The sequence below is a fragment of the Carya illinoinensis genome, chromosome 3 (genome assembly GCF_018687715.1).
Source record: "Carya illinoinensis cultivar Pawnee chromosome 3, C.illinoinensisPawnee_v1, whole genome shotgun sequence".
Taxonomy (NCBI): Eukaryota; Viridiplantae; Streptophyta; class Magnoliopsida; order Fagales; family Juglandaceae; genus Carya; species Carya illinoinensis.
In genome coordinates this window covers 42361280-42380926 of record NC_056754.1, presented here as the reverse complement: position 1 = coordinate 42380926, position 19647 = coordinate 42361280, and the positions used below count along the sequence as shown (strand labels likewise).

The window sequence follows — 19647 nt, the reverse complement described above, 5'->3', positions numbered from 1 at the left end:
AAGAATATATATTTAAATGAACGTCTCGAATGTGCTCCTGCAATAGCAATATCGAGTATGCTCCTGAAGTAGCAATATGAAATGCAAACGTTCACAATGTATTCTAAATTTATATCAGGTCTTTCAGTGACTGAGCAAAATAATGAGCTTTTGATAAGAATCATTAGTCACGTCTTACTAGATCTATATCATTCACTGAAGTGAATGATAATGAATTTATATCATTTTATTCCCTGAAGTGAAAAGAATGATGCGTTTCATTCAAAGAAACTAAGAGATTGGACGTGATAATAAATATCTTTTCGGGCCAGAAGCTCGTATTGGAAAAACTGTAAGCTTTCTCTTTGAGATGATATTATACAAATTATTGAATCAAATATTATGATGCATAAAAATGTGATATGATTCAAAATATTTGTATCTTTTCATGGTTATCTTGATCATCCAAAATCAATTACGATAAGTCGAATGATTTTCATATGGACGTCCATAAAAGAACCAGAAGATTCTTTTACTATAAAGTCTTATCACCAGAAGTGGAAAGAAAAATTTGCTTGAAGCAAATAAGATAAAATTATTCGATATTATCTTGATTATCATATGTAAATCAGAAGTTCAGATGATAATTAAATTTTGGATGCAATAAGATAAAAATGTCTCATATTCTAGCTGCTAAAATCCCAGTGAGGATTGAAATCCTTGTAGGACAATTAAGAAATTCAGCAGTTTGAAAGCATGTAGACCTATTGATACAAAAGGTACTGCATCTCAAAAGAGAAAGACACAAATAATTTGGTGCTCCTGAAGAGGTCATACTCACAAAACAAGCAATAAAGCCATCCAAATTCTCTGTATAAAATTCTCCTATATAAACTATTGAAGAGTGCCTCCTGAAAAGGTTTTTCATGAAAATGTCTTCCCTTGAAGAGGGACAGGTACCTGAAAATAACGAGATCTCGTTACATTTCATGAATAATAGAGAAATTATGGATAGAAATAAAATCGTTGTCGACAACGTATTTCCATATGAGATGACAATTGACATTACCAGAAATAATGATGAAAGTGAATCAAGAATCGTCAAAGAATATGACGTAAAATATTGGCCAAATTTGAAAGAAACAATTCATGCAGAATTGATTCACTAGTAAAATATGATGCATCGGGACTTATAGTCCAAACACCTAAAGAGGTGATGCTTGTTGAATGTCAGTGGGTATTTATGAAAAGAAAATAAAAATGTGATATATAAATCACGAGTCAGTTTCTCAATTCCTGCAAAATTGATATCACTAAGTAAAATGTGATAAATATGGACTTCAAATCTAAACATCTAAAGAGGTGATTTTTGTTAAATATCAGTGGATATTTATATACATGATATAAAAAGTCTGAAACTTTTAATATGAAAATGTGATATAGAAATCACAAGTTAGTTTCTCGAAGAAACAATATTGATATGATTTTAAAGTGGTTGAAATCATATTGAGATTTTTATTAGCTTGAAAGTTACCGAGAGTTTGGATATGCATGATTAACTACATATTTATATAGATCATTGGATCATGATATATATATGAAAATCCCTGAAGGATAGAAAATGTCTGAAGCTTCTAATATGAATACATCTGGAAATATGTATTCTATCAAGTTTCAAAGATCCTTATATGATCTAAAGCAATCCAAACGCAAATGGAAACAAGCTATTATTACAGTTTATATATATGATTTAAATGTTATTGAGGCTCCAGAAGAGCTCATGAAAACTGCACATATTTGAAATATAAATCTGAAACCCTTGCGACTTCAAGGGGAAGATGGATGATGTTATTAGTCATGAAATACCATCTTTTAATACAATTAGTATTTCATATTCATATTATGGGTTTGATATGAAGTATGCATTATTAAAGAAGAAATAAAAGGGAGCACACAGAACATCTACCAAAAGATAAAAACACAAATATGAATATTTGTGAAATATTATTTTATTATCTTAAAGTAAGAATTACAGAAATTTGAGGCACTTTGCCTCATTCTTCAAACGCTCTTGTTTTTCAAGAATCTACATGGCATCCCTATCTAAAGGGGTGGGCAATCGAAAAGAAGATTTAAGCAAGGATTTTAAATTCCTATTCTCTTACTTTATTGATTCTATCTTCATGTTGGACTCCAGAAGAAGTCGCTGAAGTATAGCAATATTCTCGTGGAGATTGTCAACTCCACAAGTTTTGGATTGCAGTCGCTGAGAAAATGCAACAATGGATGATGAGTATCGGGTACCGAGACTCACAAGCTCATAGATAGCTTCATTATCTGACCTATGAGTCAGATCATTATATTGCATGATAGCACCTGTGGTAGAAGCAGGAACAGCTGATGAACGAGGTGCAGAATACCTCATATATTGGCAATGAGAAGATCGTTGACCTATTGTAGGATAAGAATGCATAAAGAAATTGCAAAGTAAAAATGCAGTATGATTACAAAAAAGTGAAGAAGATGAGATGCGAATGAAGATGAGCTGAATATCTCTTTTATAGAGAAAATTATGATACAACATCTCTCGTGAAGCAAGAGAAAAGAGACGAAATATATCTTCATAACTCTGCGGCGCCTGACAGCACGCTTGACAGCTGGGGTGCCTGACAGCACGCCTGACACCTACAGAGGAGTTGAAAATCCGCGGTGCTTGTCTGATCTTAAAAGGCTGGCCACCGTTTTTATTAAAAAATGAGGTTAGCGGTTTAATGTTGATGAATTCTCCACTAACCGTGTTATTTACAAGAACTCCAGAAGAGTATAACTCCATAAGAGTAGTGATGAGCAGAAAGATCCAGTTATGATTATTTTATCAACATGGATCAAGTCCATAGTTAGTTGGATGTACCAGATGCGAGTTATCTTTCAGATACACACAAGAATATCATTGCAATTCATGAGAAAAAAGTTGAAATTGATATCAAGAAGGTACGGTCAAGTAAAAATCTGGCAGATTTATTCACTAAAGCATTACCAACTGCAACATTTAAGAAGATTATGCAGAACATTAGAATGCGGAGGTTCGAAGACCTGTTATCATACACTTTTCAGGAGACGTAATGTTTTGAAGACTTGTGTTAATTGTACTCTTTTTCCTTCGCTAAGGTTTTATCCTACTGGGTTTTCCTTTGCAAGGTTTTAATGAGGCAATCCTAGAGCACTCGGCGATACACATGAATATTGTACTCTTTTTCCTTCGCCATTGGTTTTTTCCCACAGGGTTTTTTCTTGGTAAGGTTTTAACGAGACATATTCTTTAAATATGGTCATCCAAAGAGGAAGTGTTATAAACTATATTGAATTGTATGACGACATTTAGCTAGCCGTCAAATGCATAGTACTAGTCGTTAAATGCATAGTGCATAGTGCTAGCATAGTGAGTTAGCTGCAAAATGCATAGTGCATAGTACTAGCATAGTGAGCTAGCCGTAAAATATATAGTGCATAGTATTAGCATAGTGAGCTAGCCGCAAAATGCATAATGCTAGTCGTAAAAAGTATAATCCCATTTGTACTCCTATATATATCGTTGAATCATTTAAGAAATATATAAGTTTTCATAATCTTTCTGAAATCTATCTTTTTCTCTCTCCTTTTGAAAGTTTTATAACACGTTATAGCTCTCTCTTTTTAATGATTTCATAACATATTTTTTAATTTTAAATATTCTGACTCTGTTTTTATCTAATCGTTCCAATCGGCACACGAAATAGGAAATAAAGCAAGAAGCCATGTGGGAAAGAGTGCCTAAGTCAAAGCTCAAGACGATCCTTTTGAGTTTGTGACGATGTCAGTAATATGTGAATCAATTGTTGGGTTCAATTCACAGCTAAAAGCTCGCTGAAATTTCTCCCAAAAACACGTCCAGACGCTTGTACCCCCACTGGGTTTCAAGCCTTTATAATGAGATGGCTCTTTAGACTCGTCCAAAACCCGAAACCTTGCTTTGTCAATGAATACGCCTTTTGTTTTCTTGTACTGCGTTTCATAATATATTCATCATCTTTCATCGAAAAAAAAAAATGATAAAGAGGTCGCAGGTTACCCCACAATCGAAGTAATAGGAAACTGGGGTTTTGTGATGGAGATGCTGAATAATGGAGTAGAGAGAGAACAAGAAGGGTAAAGGGTGCACAGATGTGTAATTCCCTAACAAAGAACACCTTTGGAACCTCACATGAATAGCAAACAAATGGACGCTGATACTTTGGACAATGTGATGGATTAATTTAGAAGAAGTTTTAGTTAGGGAAGCATTAGTTAGGACCATGTGTCCCCTACTCGAAGAATTGACTACATCAGAAATTTACCTGGGTATCGACCGAGAGGAACAATCTGCTTTTCCAAGACCAGCAATGCTAGTTCTCATCAGATGTCTTGATTGCGGATTAGCATCAGCTGATACTATTCATAACTGGGATTCCACTATGAAGAAGTGGATTTCTTTATGTGGGTCATGAAAGACTATAAATCATTTTTCATCGATCACATTTCTATAAAGCTCGCTCGTCGCAAGTTTTTCAACATGGGTTCCAATTTCCTCTCCGCTGCCATGACCTAACATGCCAAGATCCAGGAACCCAGCAATCTCTTACTTGCCATTCTTCTGTGGATTGGAAGCGCCATATGGCATTCTATGAAGAGGAGAAAAGTTTTTTGCGGGCACTCAAATGATCAGCACTCTAGTTAAAAATATAAGAAATCCCTGATTCTGACCCTATATACTGGATGCACCGAGTCATCAGAGTCTTCACCAGAGGACCAAGATTCTTATCCACCACCGATCTCTTCATCTCAGAGAACCAAGCACGATCAGATCCAAATGCCATAGATTGATCCTTGGGAATCACATTCTCCACCTTGGTCACAGATCGGACAATCCAATGGACGGTTCATTAGTAAAAATTCTACGACTCCTAGAGCATTATTTGTCACTGGGGTATCAATTACTTTTCATCACTAAAAATTAAAAATCAAACACTGATGAATCAGAACATCATCCAAAGAAAAGAATTACTCAGCACTAGCAAAGGACAATTTAGAATGATGTTGGAAACCAAATGATTGCTAGCAATATAGAATGATTGCCACGGGAGTACAAAAAGGAAGTAAATCAACAAAAAAAGTGATGGTCCAGCAGGATCAAATCCACCGGGTCTTTGATGGGTCCGAGCGGCACTAGCCCGTTGTCCTTCCACTGCCAGGAGCGGGAGGTAGTCGCTGCTCTGTGAAACCAGCCTCACGCTGTGCCCTCCAACTCTAGGAACCACGTGACCCGAGGGCCTTAGCCCAAGCCACCTGACTCAACTCTTGGCTTGGAACGGGCAGGCCAGTTAGAAGCCACTGGAGCCCAACCCGGTAGAATATGCGAGCGTCCCATCACTTTGGTGCCCCCACTCGGGTTGCAGGCTCGCGTTACCAAGCCCGGCAATCCACTCTGCCTCTATGTGGCTATATAAAGTATGGAAATTTGTTGCTTTTCATCGATGTGGGATTTTAGTTTTGGACACGAAGGTTGTGTTGAATGGTTACACCAGCACCTTACCATATCTAGCACCATTTATAACATAAATACAGCTATCGCAAACCTATTTCACCTTTTAGTAATGATTTCTCTCATTCATGCAGAAACCAAGTTTTATGTGCACTCAGATTGTCCTCTGAGAGCTAGGAATGTGATGGAGACAGACACCCAGCGACCCCTAATTCCAGAGTTGTTGCCTTTTTCATTCCCTCCATTAGCTTCTTCAAAACTTTGAATTTCCGTTCATTGGCTTCAGACTCCAGAATTCCATCTTTCCTTATGATGTAATTGTGTGTCGCATGTAGTTGCATAACAGATATCCATCCTCTTCTTCTTCATCTGGTACAACTTCTTCGGTTGCATCAATATAACGGGATTTGGGCCTTCTTTTCAATCCTTACCGTATGAATTGGGATAAGGAAGTGGCCCAACTGGCGAGGGTGGTGGGCAGACAAAACTTGAAAGTGTTCAGCTTCAATTCACGTGAGAACTTTTTCTTTTGCTTAATATAAACTCGAGCAGAAATCTATCCGATCAAATTGAGTTCAAATGTAGAGAAAAATAGATACATCATGTGGACTCTACAACGTTTAATTACATGTTCAAGATTTTTGGACAGTTTTGGATCGAATATTTAATGTGCATTGGACCATCTAATTTATATTCATTATTCTCTTCTGCCAATTGGTCAGAACTTCAACTAATAAAGAATAGAAGATTTGGGGTTAGGAATAGAGTGCAATGAACAGAGAAATGTTAAAACTATGAGGCAATAGACACAATAGTACATAACTGGTACACAGCCCTCACATCCCAAAAGAACAGCCCCCCTAGCTGTTGCATCCCCACTAACACATACTCAAATTGGCCACACCAATAGTGATCCCCAGAAACACAAAAAAATGGACAGAAAACTCACATTTATACGATCCAGCTAGGACATGATTTTAGCCTTCAAAATCAGTCTTAACCCACTGCACATGATACTTGTTCTTCATTTTCTCATCCAACTCGTTTGCTCTAACCTCTGCAATTTTTGCTAAATTGACCATGGATTCCTCCTGCACTTTCGCAATCCTCTTACTTCTCTTCCTTGCTGTTGCCTCTCTCTCTGCCTCCAGTCCCTCGTATTCTCTCACCCAACAGCTGTGTACTGCACAGCTCAACACCAACACAACCAACTGCATCAAGAACATTCCCATCAAAACCCCACATTCGAGCCTCACCAAAAGCTTTGCCTCTCTGGGGTCCCTTGTCGACTTGAGCGAGGAAAGGCTGGATCTTTCTTTTGTAAATAAGGCCAAAATACTGAGTAATTGGCCGATAACTGAAGCCAGCAGAAGTGAGATGTGGGTTGTGAAACAAAAGTGGGAGAGCTGAGAATAGAAGCCCGCAAAGGAGGAGAGCATTGAGATGCAAGAGACCATGAGTAATGCCATTCCCATCGAAGTCGGAGGCAACCTGAGGAGTATTATGGGAGCAAGAGAGGCTGCAGAGAGGATGAACAGTGTGAAATTCAAGCAGGAAAGTAGAAGACTGGAGAAGGAACATGAGCTTCCGAGCTTAGAGGAAGCCATTTTTGTGATTGATACTGTAAAGTCAGAATTGCTTGATCGGGGGTGTCCATGGAGATTTTGAATTTATAAAGCTGGTGGAATTGGGCCGTTGGAGGCTACAACGGCTAGGCGAGGGAGGACCCATGATTTTACCTTAAAAGATGTAATAAATTATTAAATTCCCTCCTCAGGGTTTCGAACAATATTATGAATTTGGAATTTGGATGATCTGGTTGATGTTTTAAACGTGAGAAATGATATTTGTAGTTTTAGGGTATGTAATTCATGTATTTTAAAAAAAAAAATTAGTAAATTTGAGACTAATTTTAATATTGTATCTAACATTACTCATTTATAATTAAATTATAAAAGAGTAATGTAAATAAAAAAATTATCCCAGCCATTTGATTGTAGAGAATTTCAAAAGGCAAAGGAAGTTACACCTAAATTTACCTTAACATTAATTTGCTTTAGGCGATATTTGAAAATAAAATATTTTTTAAATTTATTTAAAATTTATTTTTCCTTCAATTCTAAAACATTATCAAAAATAAATTTTCGTTTAAACGTTTACCTCAATTTCCATAACAATAAAAGAAAACCAAGATAACTTAACACTCTCAAAAATTTTATTCTCAAACATAATTTTGGCAAGTAACAAAACTTTCGAACTCCAATAAAAATATTTTTAAAAATTCTCCCAATTCAAATATATTTTTAATTGGTTTTGCCAATTGGCTCTCTTCCTTACCATGCATCAATCTCTCTGATTTTGGTTTTTGGCATCCTTTTGAACCGTGTTTGATGATTCCACAGTTAAAACAGAAAGAAGGTAGTCGTTCGTACTGGAAAGGTAACCACACTCTGGTGCCGTTGAAGGAACCCATAACTCCATGCATTAGAGGCTTTGTGATGTTAATTGAGATTTTGATACGTAGGTAAGGCCCCCGACCCACGTCTTCCTCGTCTACATCAACATCTAGGACTTCTCCCACCTGTCTTCCTGTCTGTTCTCCTACTTTCTTGGTCATTCCATCCAGTGGGATGTTGTGAACTTGTACCCATATTGGTTCTTTTTCAAAAACCATATCCTTTGGGGAGACTAGACCATTATAGTCCTTTAAACACAGAAGTTGGCGATCAAAGGTCCACGGCCTTCCTTGCTTAACCTTTTGCATGTCAGCAACTTTCTCGAACTCAAGCAAGAAAAGGTTTTTGCCCACTCCTTTGATTTGTAAACCTCCTCACAGCTTCCATATTTTTCCCATTGATGCTTTGAAAGCTTCGTTGTTTATCACTTTCTCTGTTATGACAAGCCTAAGCAGGCTCATGTTGCCTCTTCTCAGTGCCACCTCTTCCATGGTCAAGTCAATAAGAACATCCGTTTGTTCACGCTCAGTTAGCATAAATAACAATATTGCATGTAATGCTAAGAATCATTAGATTAGGAAGATATATCACTTATTATCTAGTAAATTGTTTCTCTTGGTTTTCTTAAAAATTCTTAATCCCATATCACAGTTCTTTCTTACATTTATTCCATCGTAAATGTATACAAGATTAAGGAGTTACCCATCCATGCAGTCATTTCTGGAAGAACATGATCAGCCCTCCACCCAAATGCAAGATTGAAGAGTTACTCATAAATCTAAGCTTCCAATTCCAAGTAGTTGCATTCAACTGAAAGCTAGTTGTGGTCTATGCTAACATGAAGAATATTTATATAAGTTTGAGTATAGGAGCTCGCGAACATTTGAAACCTATTTATAATGTTGTATGCATCACACATAATATTATACAATCCTAAAAAGGATCACTATGGTGGCCCCAGCAAAGAAGGGTCTTGGGTTATGGGAGGGGAGATTTGGAAATGGTCCCACTCACTCTTAATGGTCTTTCTTTTCTTTTGTATAAGAAGTGATAACATAAATCATCAAATCTAGAGAATCAGAAATTTGGTGGTGAGGGGGTCTTTTTCAAAATAAGGTATACATGAGAAGCCCCTTAGAAACTAGACAAGTCGTGCCATTGATCTATGAGAATCCCCATAGAAAATAACAGTACCAATACAAATAATTCTTCCATCCTAGAGATGTCAAACTATTCATCAATATTCGTCCTTAATTTGCAACACATAAACCTCAAAACATAACAAAGATGCACATATCAGACACTATTTTATTGCTATATATAGTATATGCATTGAAGAGACCAAGAATAGATACCGCATCAATAATTAATTAGGCCAAAGTACGAAAAGCACATGACACAAGTGTTTGACCAGTGTCGTGGCTCGAAAACCTTTTTGATTGGCTGACGTGGCATAAAAAAAATTTCTCTGCTAAGGTTTCTTGTGGGGTTGCACGTATGGCTACTGTTGGGGGTCAACAGGGCCTTTAATGTCGGTAGGGGGGTCTTAGACGTTTGCAGATTTAGTTTTGCAATCCCCTCAGGCTCTCCCTGAGGTGAGTGTTCCGTTTAGGCAATTGGAAATTGTAGATGGTGAAGTGTTTGTTCAATTCTCCACGGAAGAACTGGAAAAATCAGCTATACCTTTTAAATTTGTTGTTGTTTTGAAATTTTTATGTCAAAGACCATCGTTGGATAGGATTTGAACTTTCATACATGGGCGTTGGGGGCTAGCGCATCAACCAGTCGTGTCTGCTATGAGGAAATCTAGGCATGTGTTTGTGAGATTATCTAATGAGGAGGACTTTATTAAAGCATTGTCAAGGGAGATTTGTGATGTAGATGGTATTGGTTATCAGCCATTTCAATGGACAATTGATTTTAACAAGAACTCTGAACCAGCCTTGGTGCCGGTATGGATTACACTACCTGGGCTGCCGCCAAACTTTTATCATGGAGCTTTTCTAAAGAATATTTCGGGTCTGATTGGTGTGTTTGAGGAAGGTGCAGATCTAGTGGCTTCGAGGTCTGATGGTGAAGGGGGGCTTCCTCCTTTAGGGTAGGAGTGGGATGGTTTATTCGATTCGGAAACTATGGCAAAGGGTGCGAATAGAGGACGAGTTTTGCGTAGTTTGTCTAGGGCTCCAAGCACACCCTCGAGGATGGATCTATGATTAGTTCAATTATGTATTGGAATGTTTGGGGGCTTGGCACCTCGAAAAAATGACTTTGGTCGTTACTGTTTATGTATAAACCAAAAGTATTAGTGGTAGCAATACCTTTTCGGGCAGAGGATCATCTAGTACGTTGGAAGCATATGTTGCATTTTAATGAATGTTTTTCAAATGCAGATCAGTCAAGCAAGGTTTGGGTGTTCTGGGATGAGGAGTGTCAAGTTAACATAATCGGGGCCTCTAGTCAGCAGATTACATTGTTAATTAATTCTTCAATGGTGGTTTCGATGGTTTATGCGAAATGCTTGTATTTGGATCGTCGAGTTCTTTGGGCCGAGCTTCTTGCATTTAGCACATTACCTTTTTCACGTGTTGTAATTGGTGATTTCAATGTTATTCGAAACGATTGGGAGAGACGTAAGGGGGGGTGGGGGGGTGGTCATTTGCAGTTGGTTGGTGCTATGGAGGATTTTTTGTACCTTCATTGATGATGGGGGTTTGATTGAGGTCCCGTTTAATGGAAATAAATTCTGCTAGTGTAATGGTCAGGGTGGGATGGCACGAAGCTGGGCTAGACTTGATCGTGCACTATACTGTGTCAGGTGCTTGGAACTATTTCCTTCATTGTCGTTGAAATATTTGCCCGTAGGACGACAGATCATGCTCCAATGCTACTGGGCTTGTCGGTTTCGTGTGTAACGTATGGTACATCACCATTTAAATTCCAGCAAATGTGGACTCTGCGTGAGGATTTTTAGAGATGTGTCTCTAGTTCTTGGCAGGGAAGTGCAGGTGGCACGGGTTTATGGAGACTTGCTTGCAAATTAAAAAGATTAAAGGTGGTGCTTAGGAGCTGGAATAAGGAGGTATTTGGTTTGACCGGTGAGCATATAAAAAATCTAGAGGCAAAGGTGGAAGAAGGGGAGGCTCGGTTGCAATCAGGTTTTTCGGAAGAGGTGGAAGTTGATTTGTTGGTTTCTAGAATTGAGCTTTCTTCTTGGTTGAAAAGGGAGAAGTTTTGTTTGGCACAACAAGTAAAGTCTAACTGGGCGGAGCATGGTGAGGTGAACTCTGGGCTGTTCAAAGCTATGCAGGTTCAAAAAGCTAATCTTGTTAGGGAGATGCAATTGAGTGATGCCCGTATATTGGCTTCTCCAAAATCTATCCATGATGCTGCTGTGGTGTATTTTGAGGAGTTCATTAAAGAGCATCCGGGAAATACTCTTCCTGATTTATCGGCATTAATTTAGCTTGAGGTGGTGGAGAAGGAAAATCAACTTCTATGTGAAGTACATTTTGAAATAAAAAGTGCTTTGTTCTCTATTCTGGTAGATAGTAGTCTGGGGCCTGATGGGTTTGGCTTAGGGTTTTTCCAACATTGCTCGGAATTAGTGAAGTCTGATGTGAGGGAGGCGGTTTGTGATTTTTTTCGGGGTTCTCCTTTTCCCAGGTTTTATGCTTCCTCATTTATTGTTTTAGTGCCTAAAGTTTCAAACCTTTCGTCCTTTGAAACATTTAGGCCTATAAGCTTTTGCTCTGTGGTGTATAAGATTTGCTCCAAAATATTAGTGGCTCGATTATCTGCAGTATTGGGTCATCCTATTTCTTTGGAGCAAGGTGCGTTCCTCCCCGGTTCCAAGTATTTTTGAAAACATAAGTCTAACTCAAGAGTTGGTGTATGATTTAAATAAGCCAGTTCGTGGGGGAAATATATTGATGAAAGTAGATATTGCTAAGGAATATGATACTATTGATTGGAAGTTCTTATTCCATGTGTTAAGTGCTTTCGGTTTCTCTGCAAAAGTTTGTCAACTGGTCTTTCAATGTGTTACTACGCCATGGTATTTGGTGGTTATGAATGGGAGGGCTAAATGATTTTTTAAGGGTGGTAGGGGGCTTCACCAAGGGGACTCCCTTTCTCCTTATTTGTTCATTCTTGTGGAGGAAGTTTTTTCTCGGCTTCTTAAACAAGGATTTGTGGGAGGAATAGTTGGTGGTTTTACTTATCCAAGAAATGGGCCATTCATTTCTCATTTACTCTATGTGGATGATATGGTGATATTTACATATGGGAGTAAACAATCGGTTCAGGAGATTAAAGCTACACTCGGTTTATATGCATCGTGGTTGGGACAGAAAGTGAATGAATCGAATTCCTCAATTTTTTTCTCTCAGAAAATTCCACTTCGTATGCATCGTGAACTGCTGGCTCTAACGGGTTTATTGGAAGGAAAATTTCCAGCTAAGTACTTAGGGGTGCCTATTATATCTGGAAGGATCAAAGGAATTTATTTTGAGGAGTTGGTGCAACAGATACGCCAAAGGATTGAAGGATGGAGAGTTAAATTTCTTTCTTCAGGGGCTCGGCTGATGTTATTGAAGCATGTTCTTTCTAGTATGCCGGTGCATTTGTTGGCTGTCCTTAAGGCTCTGAAATTGATTATTGAAACGTTACACGGGTTGTTTAGCTCCTTTTCTGGGGTTCAGTTGATGGTAAATCTAAAAGAAAATGGGTGAGGTGGGAAAACATGTGTAGACTAGTTGATGAGGGGGGCATTGGTTTGAGGAATTTAAATGAGGTCCAAAAGTCATTGCACTTGAAGTTTGCATGGAATCTGGTGACTACAGACTCTTTGTGGACAAGATATTTTCAATCAAAGTATGTGAAAGGGCAGCATATTTCTTTAGTCTCTCATTCGAGGGGAACTTGTTTCTGGAAGATGGTGGTGCGTGAAGTGCCTTTTGTGCTTAAGCATTCTAAATGGTTGGTCAGAGAAGGCAACCTTTCTTTTTGGCGGGACAAATGGATGGACTCAGGTCCATTATGTGACCAACAAAGGATTGTGGCATAACCGATTTTAGTTGTGAAAGAATGCATGGAGGGCAATAGATGGGATATAGATTATTTAATACATCTGGTGGGGCAAGGAAATAAGGACTTAATTGTTTCAAAGGTTCATGGAACAAGAGCAGGTTAGGATAAACTGGTTTGGATGGGCACTTCGCATGGTTGTTTTACGACAAAGAGTGCGTGGAATCTTGTTCGTGTGGTGGTTCCAAAATCACAGTGGTCTGAGTAGATCTGGCATGCTGCACTACCAAAGAAGATTTCGGTATTAATGTGGAAAGCTCTTTAACAGAGTCTTAGTGTGGATGAACGTATCAAGCGTCTTGGTCTTCCTATAGTGTCCAAGTGTGAGTGCTGTCATCAGAGGACCTTTAAAGATTTGAATCATGTATTATATGGGGGAGAGATAGCTGTGGAAATTTTGTTCACGTGCTCTGGGTGTTCCATACGTAACTAACAGATCATGGAGAGGAACGGTTGAGGCTTGGTTTAGACGCACAACGAGGTCGTCACATGTTGGTAATCTAATTAGTCTGTTCCAAGTATTATAACTTGGAGGTTGTGGTGTTGGGGGTGTTTGGCAAGAATGGAAGGAAAAAAGGAATCCATTGGTTCGTTGTGGAGATCTGTCAAATTTTGGATTAATTGGCTTGGTCTAAAACTAAAGGATGGCTCTGGGCTACGACGGAGGGGCGTTGAGGTGCTTATGTTGTTGCAGTTGCCGATTAAGATAAGGATAAAGGAAAGAATCATGGCAGTTTCTTAGCAAAAACCATGTACTGGATGCGTTAAGTTAAATATTGATGGCGGTAGTTTACAAATTCCAGGTGAGTTAGGCGCTGGTGGAATATTTCAAGATGAACATGGAAACATGAAATTTGCGTTTGCTGCTCACCTGGGAAGGGGAACTAATAATCACGTAGAGCTTCGGGCTTTGTTAATGGGATTATGTAAATGCCGTAACTTGGGTTTTGATAACATTATTTTGGAGCTTGATTCCTTGTTGGTAGTCAAGTGGTTGAAAGATGGGAAGTGTAGCTTATGGTATTTGGAGGATTTCTGGGAGGAAATCAGTGAGATTTTATCACAGCTTAATTTCCAGTTTCAACATGTTTTCAGGGAGGGAAATATGGCAGCAGATTTTCTGGCTAGGATGGGAAGTAGTGGCTGCAGTGAAGAATAGTTTTCACAAGAGGACCTTCCATTTTTGCTTAAGGGCATCCTTCAAACTGATCGTAGCGACTTGCCTTATTTGGACAAGTCCAAGAAAGTTGGTTGAGGTTTACACAGTTTTTTAGTGCTTTTGATTTGTTTTACGTTGCACTGATTTATTTATTTTTACAATTTTTGCAGTTTAAGTTGTGTATAAGGTATTCATCCGTCAAAAGTGAGGGAGTTTAATAAAATAGAGAGACGGTGACTCTTAAACATATGACCTTCGACGCTTTGGGAAAAAAAAAATAAAGCACATGACACATGATCGTCAAAAAGCTAAATAATTCCCATAATAGATCAATCCTCATATTATATATAAGGAAGCATCAATTCCAAATTTCTTTATAAGGCAAGAGAAAGTCTATACCTGTTTGAATCCAAAACATTTGCTATACACGATTATATATACGTTTAAAATCCATAACATTTAACCAAAAAGCACTTTTTGCAGTAATGTAAGTATAGTTACCTAAAGTGGTGCAATAACAACCTAATAACCCATCAAATACATTGTCCATAATAAATTGCCTTCACTGGCATTGACAAACAAAGAATTAAACTTAGTCAGAAATTGAAAGCATTTGAATTGGCCGCCAAAATACCAATTTAATGATCATGTCAAGCATGGAAGGATACCTATAAATTAATAAAGACTGACACAAATATCTTCTACTTCTTTCCTTTTCTTTTTGAGAACAGGACATCTTTATTCAACTCACATGAACCAATGGATGAATACATGAGGGAATGTCCACCAAAGCAATGCTCTCCTGAGAGAGTTTAATTGCATCCTTGGCTAAATCATGAGCCAATCTATTACAATCTCGTGATACATGAATAACAGACCAACTATCAAAATGAATCAACAAGGCTTTGACATTTGATAAAATAATCCCTGCTGAGGTCCCTTTCTGGTTTGAGCTAGTAAGATCCATAACAACCTGTTTTGCATCTCCCTAAAAAATAACCTGTTTAATACCCAACTGTTTGCACAAAAGGACTGCTTTCACGACTCCATAGGTTTCTGCTAGATGAGCATCTGAAAAAAAATATTTTGGTGAACTCAAAGAAGCCACCACTCTTCCCTCCCAATCCCTGATCACTACACCTGCTCCAATCTTACTCCTTCCTTTATCAACAGCCGCATCGCAATTGGCTTTGAAGACATTCAATGGTGGACGGCTCCAGCTAGAAACACTTTGGTTAATTCCTACCTGAATAGCATTAGAGGTCTCATTTACTGTCCTGAATTTTGAAACAGCATTTCGGGCAGCCTCTACTATCTTCCCTGGGTCCCAAAACTTGTTTTCAAAAACTAGGATGTTCATTCTCTTCCAAATCTGGTAAATAGTTGCTGCAAATTCATCAAGTTCATCATCTTCCAGCACAGAAATTAAGTGCATCCATAACTCCTTAAAAGTACTATCCATAACTGTTCTTTTCTGCAATTTCCTTAAACTCATGCCCCACACATCCTGTACTGAGTTGCACGACCATAGAGCATGCATAACAGACTCTGGCTCTTGATTACAGACTGGACATTGTGACGAATCAACTATCCTCTTCTTAAAAAGATTAAACTTTGTGGCCAATGACTCATGACAAGCCCTCCAAAGTAGCATTCTATCTGCATAGTGACTCCCAGCTTCCAAAGTTTGGACCAGATTTTGTTCTTTTGGACAGAATAGGAGGATTGACCTTGATCCTCTATCTCCATTGTGCCTAATAAATGGTAAGCACTCTTAACTGAGAACTTGCCATCACTAGTACATCTCCAAGTCAATAAGTCACTAGCATTAGTTATACTCAAAGGAATTCAACTTATAACTGCAGCCTCTTCTGGATCAAAAACTTCTTGCACTAATGGTATCTTCCATCCACCTTCTTGCTAATTAATTAAACAACTAACTTTCGAATCTTCTCCCAATACCTTCCTTGATGATTGAACTTTAAAAGAGGTTGGTCTGGGAACCCACCTATCATGCCATATTTTGACTGAGTCACCATTGCCAATACACCAGAACATTCCTTCCCTTAAAACCTCTCTACCTGCAATAAAACTCCTCCATAAGTAAAAGGTGTTGCTACCCACTTTTGCCTTCATAAAACCAGTTCTATGAAAATATTTTGCCTTTAACACTTTTGCAGCTAGAGAATCTGAATGCTTTAAGAGTCTCCACCCTTGCTTAGCTAGGAGAGCCACATTAAACTTCTCAAAATCTCTATAGCCAAGTCCTCCCTCTTCTTTAGATATGCCCAAAATTTTCCAAGGAATCCATTTAACTTTAGATCTGTCCCATTTCATTCCCCACCAAAATTTATGCATTAAAGAGTTAATTGCATTCAAAATTGCTTTAGGGAGTTTGAAGATGCTCATACAATAGGTGGGAATAGCTTGCACAACAGATTTAAGCAAGACCTCCTTCCCTGCCTGAGATAAGAACCTCACTGACCAACTTTGCATTCTTGCCCTTATGCTATCCAAAACAGGTTTAAAAGCATTCAATTTTTGTTTTCCCACATAAGCTGGAAGGCCTAGATACTTCTCATAAGACTTGGCTTCCACCAGACCTGCAGCTGCCAAAATACCCTCCTTTGCTTCACTCCTTGTGTTACAACTAAAATAAATAGTTGTTTTTGTCCATGTTTAGTCTCTGACCAGAAGCATTTTCATAATCTTTGAGAATACCACACAGCCTACGCCACTCCAAAGCATTTGCCTTACAAAACAACAAGCTATCATCTGCAAAAAAATAAATGATTAACTAGTAAACTTCCTCTCGCAAAAGGAAAGCCTGTAATGAGCCCTTTTTGCTCAGCTTGATCCAACAACTTTCCAAGCACTTCAAAGCAAAGGATAAAGAGATAAGGGGATAAGGGATCCCCTTGCCTCAGACCCCTCATTGGATGGAATTTTTGCAAAGGTCTTCCATTAAGCATAATGGAGTAATTAACTGTGCTTACACACTGTAAAACCAATGCAGTCCACTCCTCACTGAACCCCATTTTAAGTAAGACAGCTTCCAAAAAAACCCACTCAATCCTGTCATAGGCCTTACTTATATCTAGCTTTAGTGTCATATACCCTTCCCTCTTGCCTCTCATTCTATTTTTCATTGAATGCATCGCATCATAGGCCACAATGATACTATCAATTATTAATCTCCTGGGTACAAAAGCACTCTGGGAGGGAGAAACAATAGAAGGCAGAAACTGTTTAAGTCTGTTAGCCAGAACTTTAGAGACCACTTTGTAGAGTACATTGTATAAATTAATGGGCCTAAACTCAATGACTAGAGTAAGGTTTTTCTTCTTGGGAATCAATGCAATGTGAGTATCATTAATCTCAGCCAAACCACTCCTCGTATAAAAAATTTCCTGCACTGCAGCTGTCACCTTCACTCTCACATCAAGCCAGTTATCCTGATAGAAACTTGCTGAGAACCCATTGGCCCAGGAGAGCCATAAGGATTCATATCAAAGACTGCTCGTCTTACTTCCTCCAAAGAGCATCTCTTCATCAGCTGCCTGTTCATCTCAGAAGTAATGACTTTATCCACAACCTGCACCATTTCCTCACAACAAGAAAGAGATGAAGAAGTAAACAAGTTCTGATAGTAAGACTGAAACGCCTTGCTTACTGCCCGATAAGTAGTAGCCAAAACTCCCCTCTCATCTATAATCCTATTAATCATATTGACCTTCCTTCGGTGAGAGGCACACTTATGAAAAAACTTAGAATTCCTATCTCCCCATTTTAACCACTGTTGCTTGGCCCTTTGGCACCATTTTAGCTCCACCTCTTGCAAAAGGAGGTCAACTTCCTCTTGAATGTCTTTGATTGGCCCATTAAGATCTCCCACATTAAGCTCTTGCAAATGCAGAAGCAACATACAATTGTTTAGTGCCTGTTTCACATTATGCAAACTACTTTGTCCAAAAACAACTCCAATGGCATCAAATTAATGTCGCATATATATATATATATATATATATATATATATGTATATATATATAGTTCTTCCCACAAAACTTGGTTGCCCATGTTTACATTGTCTTCTTCCAAGCAAAGCGAGCTAATGAACATTTTCAGGGGAAGTAATCGAAATCATGGGCAAAGAAATAGCTTTCAAGATCTACAATACCCATCTAATTAACGTAATCATCCTCTGTTTGAACAATTATTTTGGTAATTAGCCCTCTAACTTATATTATTTTTTACTTTTTTTGAAACAATCCAATCATTCTTAACAACATAATAATTATAAATAATCTCCATGCATTCAACTTAAACAAATAGGATTATAAATAAATAAGACTACTCAACAAATTACTTGGAATCAACTTGATCATCAAATTTGAGTTCGACTCGATTTGTTTTGTGAATGAATTGTTCTAATATAAAATTAATGATTGATTATTAAAAGATACAAACTATATAAAACTCAACTCAACTCTTATAAGCTCGTTTGAATTCAAATAACTTCAAATTTATTATTTTTTAATTATAGTATTATCTTTCTATTTTATTATACAATTAATAAATATAGATTAGTAGTGTAAAGCCACGCCATTCACCTGCAACGTTGTTATTTTTAAAGAAACATTAAATTATGTCATTAGATAAATTTATTAAATTAAAAATAATATATCAGTTAAATTAATACTTTTTATTCAAAATTAACTGTCTTTTAGTTCTCTTAATGGGTGTATTTTATGTTTTCTAAACTTAGGCATTTGATTCCAAAAAAAAAAAAAAAAAAAAACTTGTTTTAAGTTTCATACGCAACATATCTATAAATGTTATTGAATTTCAAATAAAAAAGTTAAAAGTTCCCTATTCACCATGATTCTTGATTACCAGTATTGTTTTGGCCCAAAATATAAAATATTGGTGTCATTTGGTGAGCTTCTCCATTATTAGGATGTAAACAAATTATGAGAATAAGAAGATAGAAAATTAAGTTGCTCAAGCAAAATTGTGGAAATCAAATGCTAATACTTTTAGCAAATTTAGATGCCTTTTGGATAATGAGTGAGATGAGATGAGATGAGTTAAGATGAAAGTCAAAAATTGAATAAAATATTATTAGAATATTATAATATTATTATTGTTTTGAGATTTGAAAATGTTGAATTATTTATTATATTTTGTGTGAAAATTTGAAAAATTTGTAATGATAAAATGAGATGAGATGAAACAAGATGAAATATTTCTTGTATCCAAACACTTCAGATGCAAAGAGATATTTGGTCTATACAAAAGTTTTAAGAAAATAAACTTACAAATTGATATAATTGGGTGATGTATTACAAAATGTAAAATTTATTTTATTATAAAGTAGAAGTGAGGTCTCCCACCAAATTTATAGGTATATA

The 19647-nt window shown here is 37.4% G+C and overlaps 2 protein-coding genes across 2 annotated transcripts; both read right to left on the bottom strand.

Moving 5' to 3' along the window:
• Positions 1 to 5163: 5163 nt before the first annotated feature.
• On the bottom strand, positions 5164 to 7192 carry LOC122304282. The gene has a single exon (XM_043116455.1). It carries the CDS (start codon positions 7141 to 7143, stop codon positions 6514 to 6516), a length of 630 nt encoding a protein of 209 aa, XP_042972389.1. The 5' UTR covers positions 7144 to 7192; the 3' UTR covers positions 5164 to 6513.
• An 8032-nt stretch (positions 7193 to 15224) lies between these two features.
• Positions 15225 to 18161, bottom strand: LOC122304809. Its single transcript, XM_043117073.1, has 4 exons — positions 17677 to 18161; positions 17159 to 17491; positions 16245 to 16886; positions 15225 to 15990 (listed from the first exon to the last, which is right to left on the bottom strand). The coding sequence occupies exons 1-4, from the start codon at positions 18159 to 18161 to the stop codon at positions 15225 to 15227; spliced, it is 2226 nt and encodes a 741-aa protein (XP_042973007.1).
• Positions 18162 to 19647: the final 1486 nt, after the last annotated feature.

What these genes read in the sequence shown, in the direction of transcription:
- LOC122304809 (XM_043117073.1), bottom strand. Translation starts at nt 18,161, where the DNA reads ATGTTGCTTCTGCATTTGCAAGAGCTTAATGTGGGAGATCTTAATGGG. An exon ending in ATCAGGATAACTGGCTTGAT is followed by an intron (nt 17,492 to 17,676) that starts GTGAGAGTGAAG and finishes TCTGGCTAACAG; the next exon opens with ACTTAAACAGTTTCTGCCTT. An exon ending in GTCAAAATATGGCATGATAG is followed by an intron (nt 15,991 to 16,244) that starts GTGGGTTCCCAG and finishes ACCATTTATTAG; the next exon opens with GCACAATGGAGATAGAGGAT.
- LOC122304282 (XM_043116455.1), bottom strand. Translation starts at nt 7,143, where the DNA reads ATGGCTTCCTCTAAGCTCGGAAGCTCATGTTCCTTCTCCAGTCTTCTA.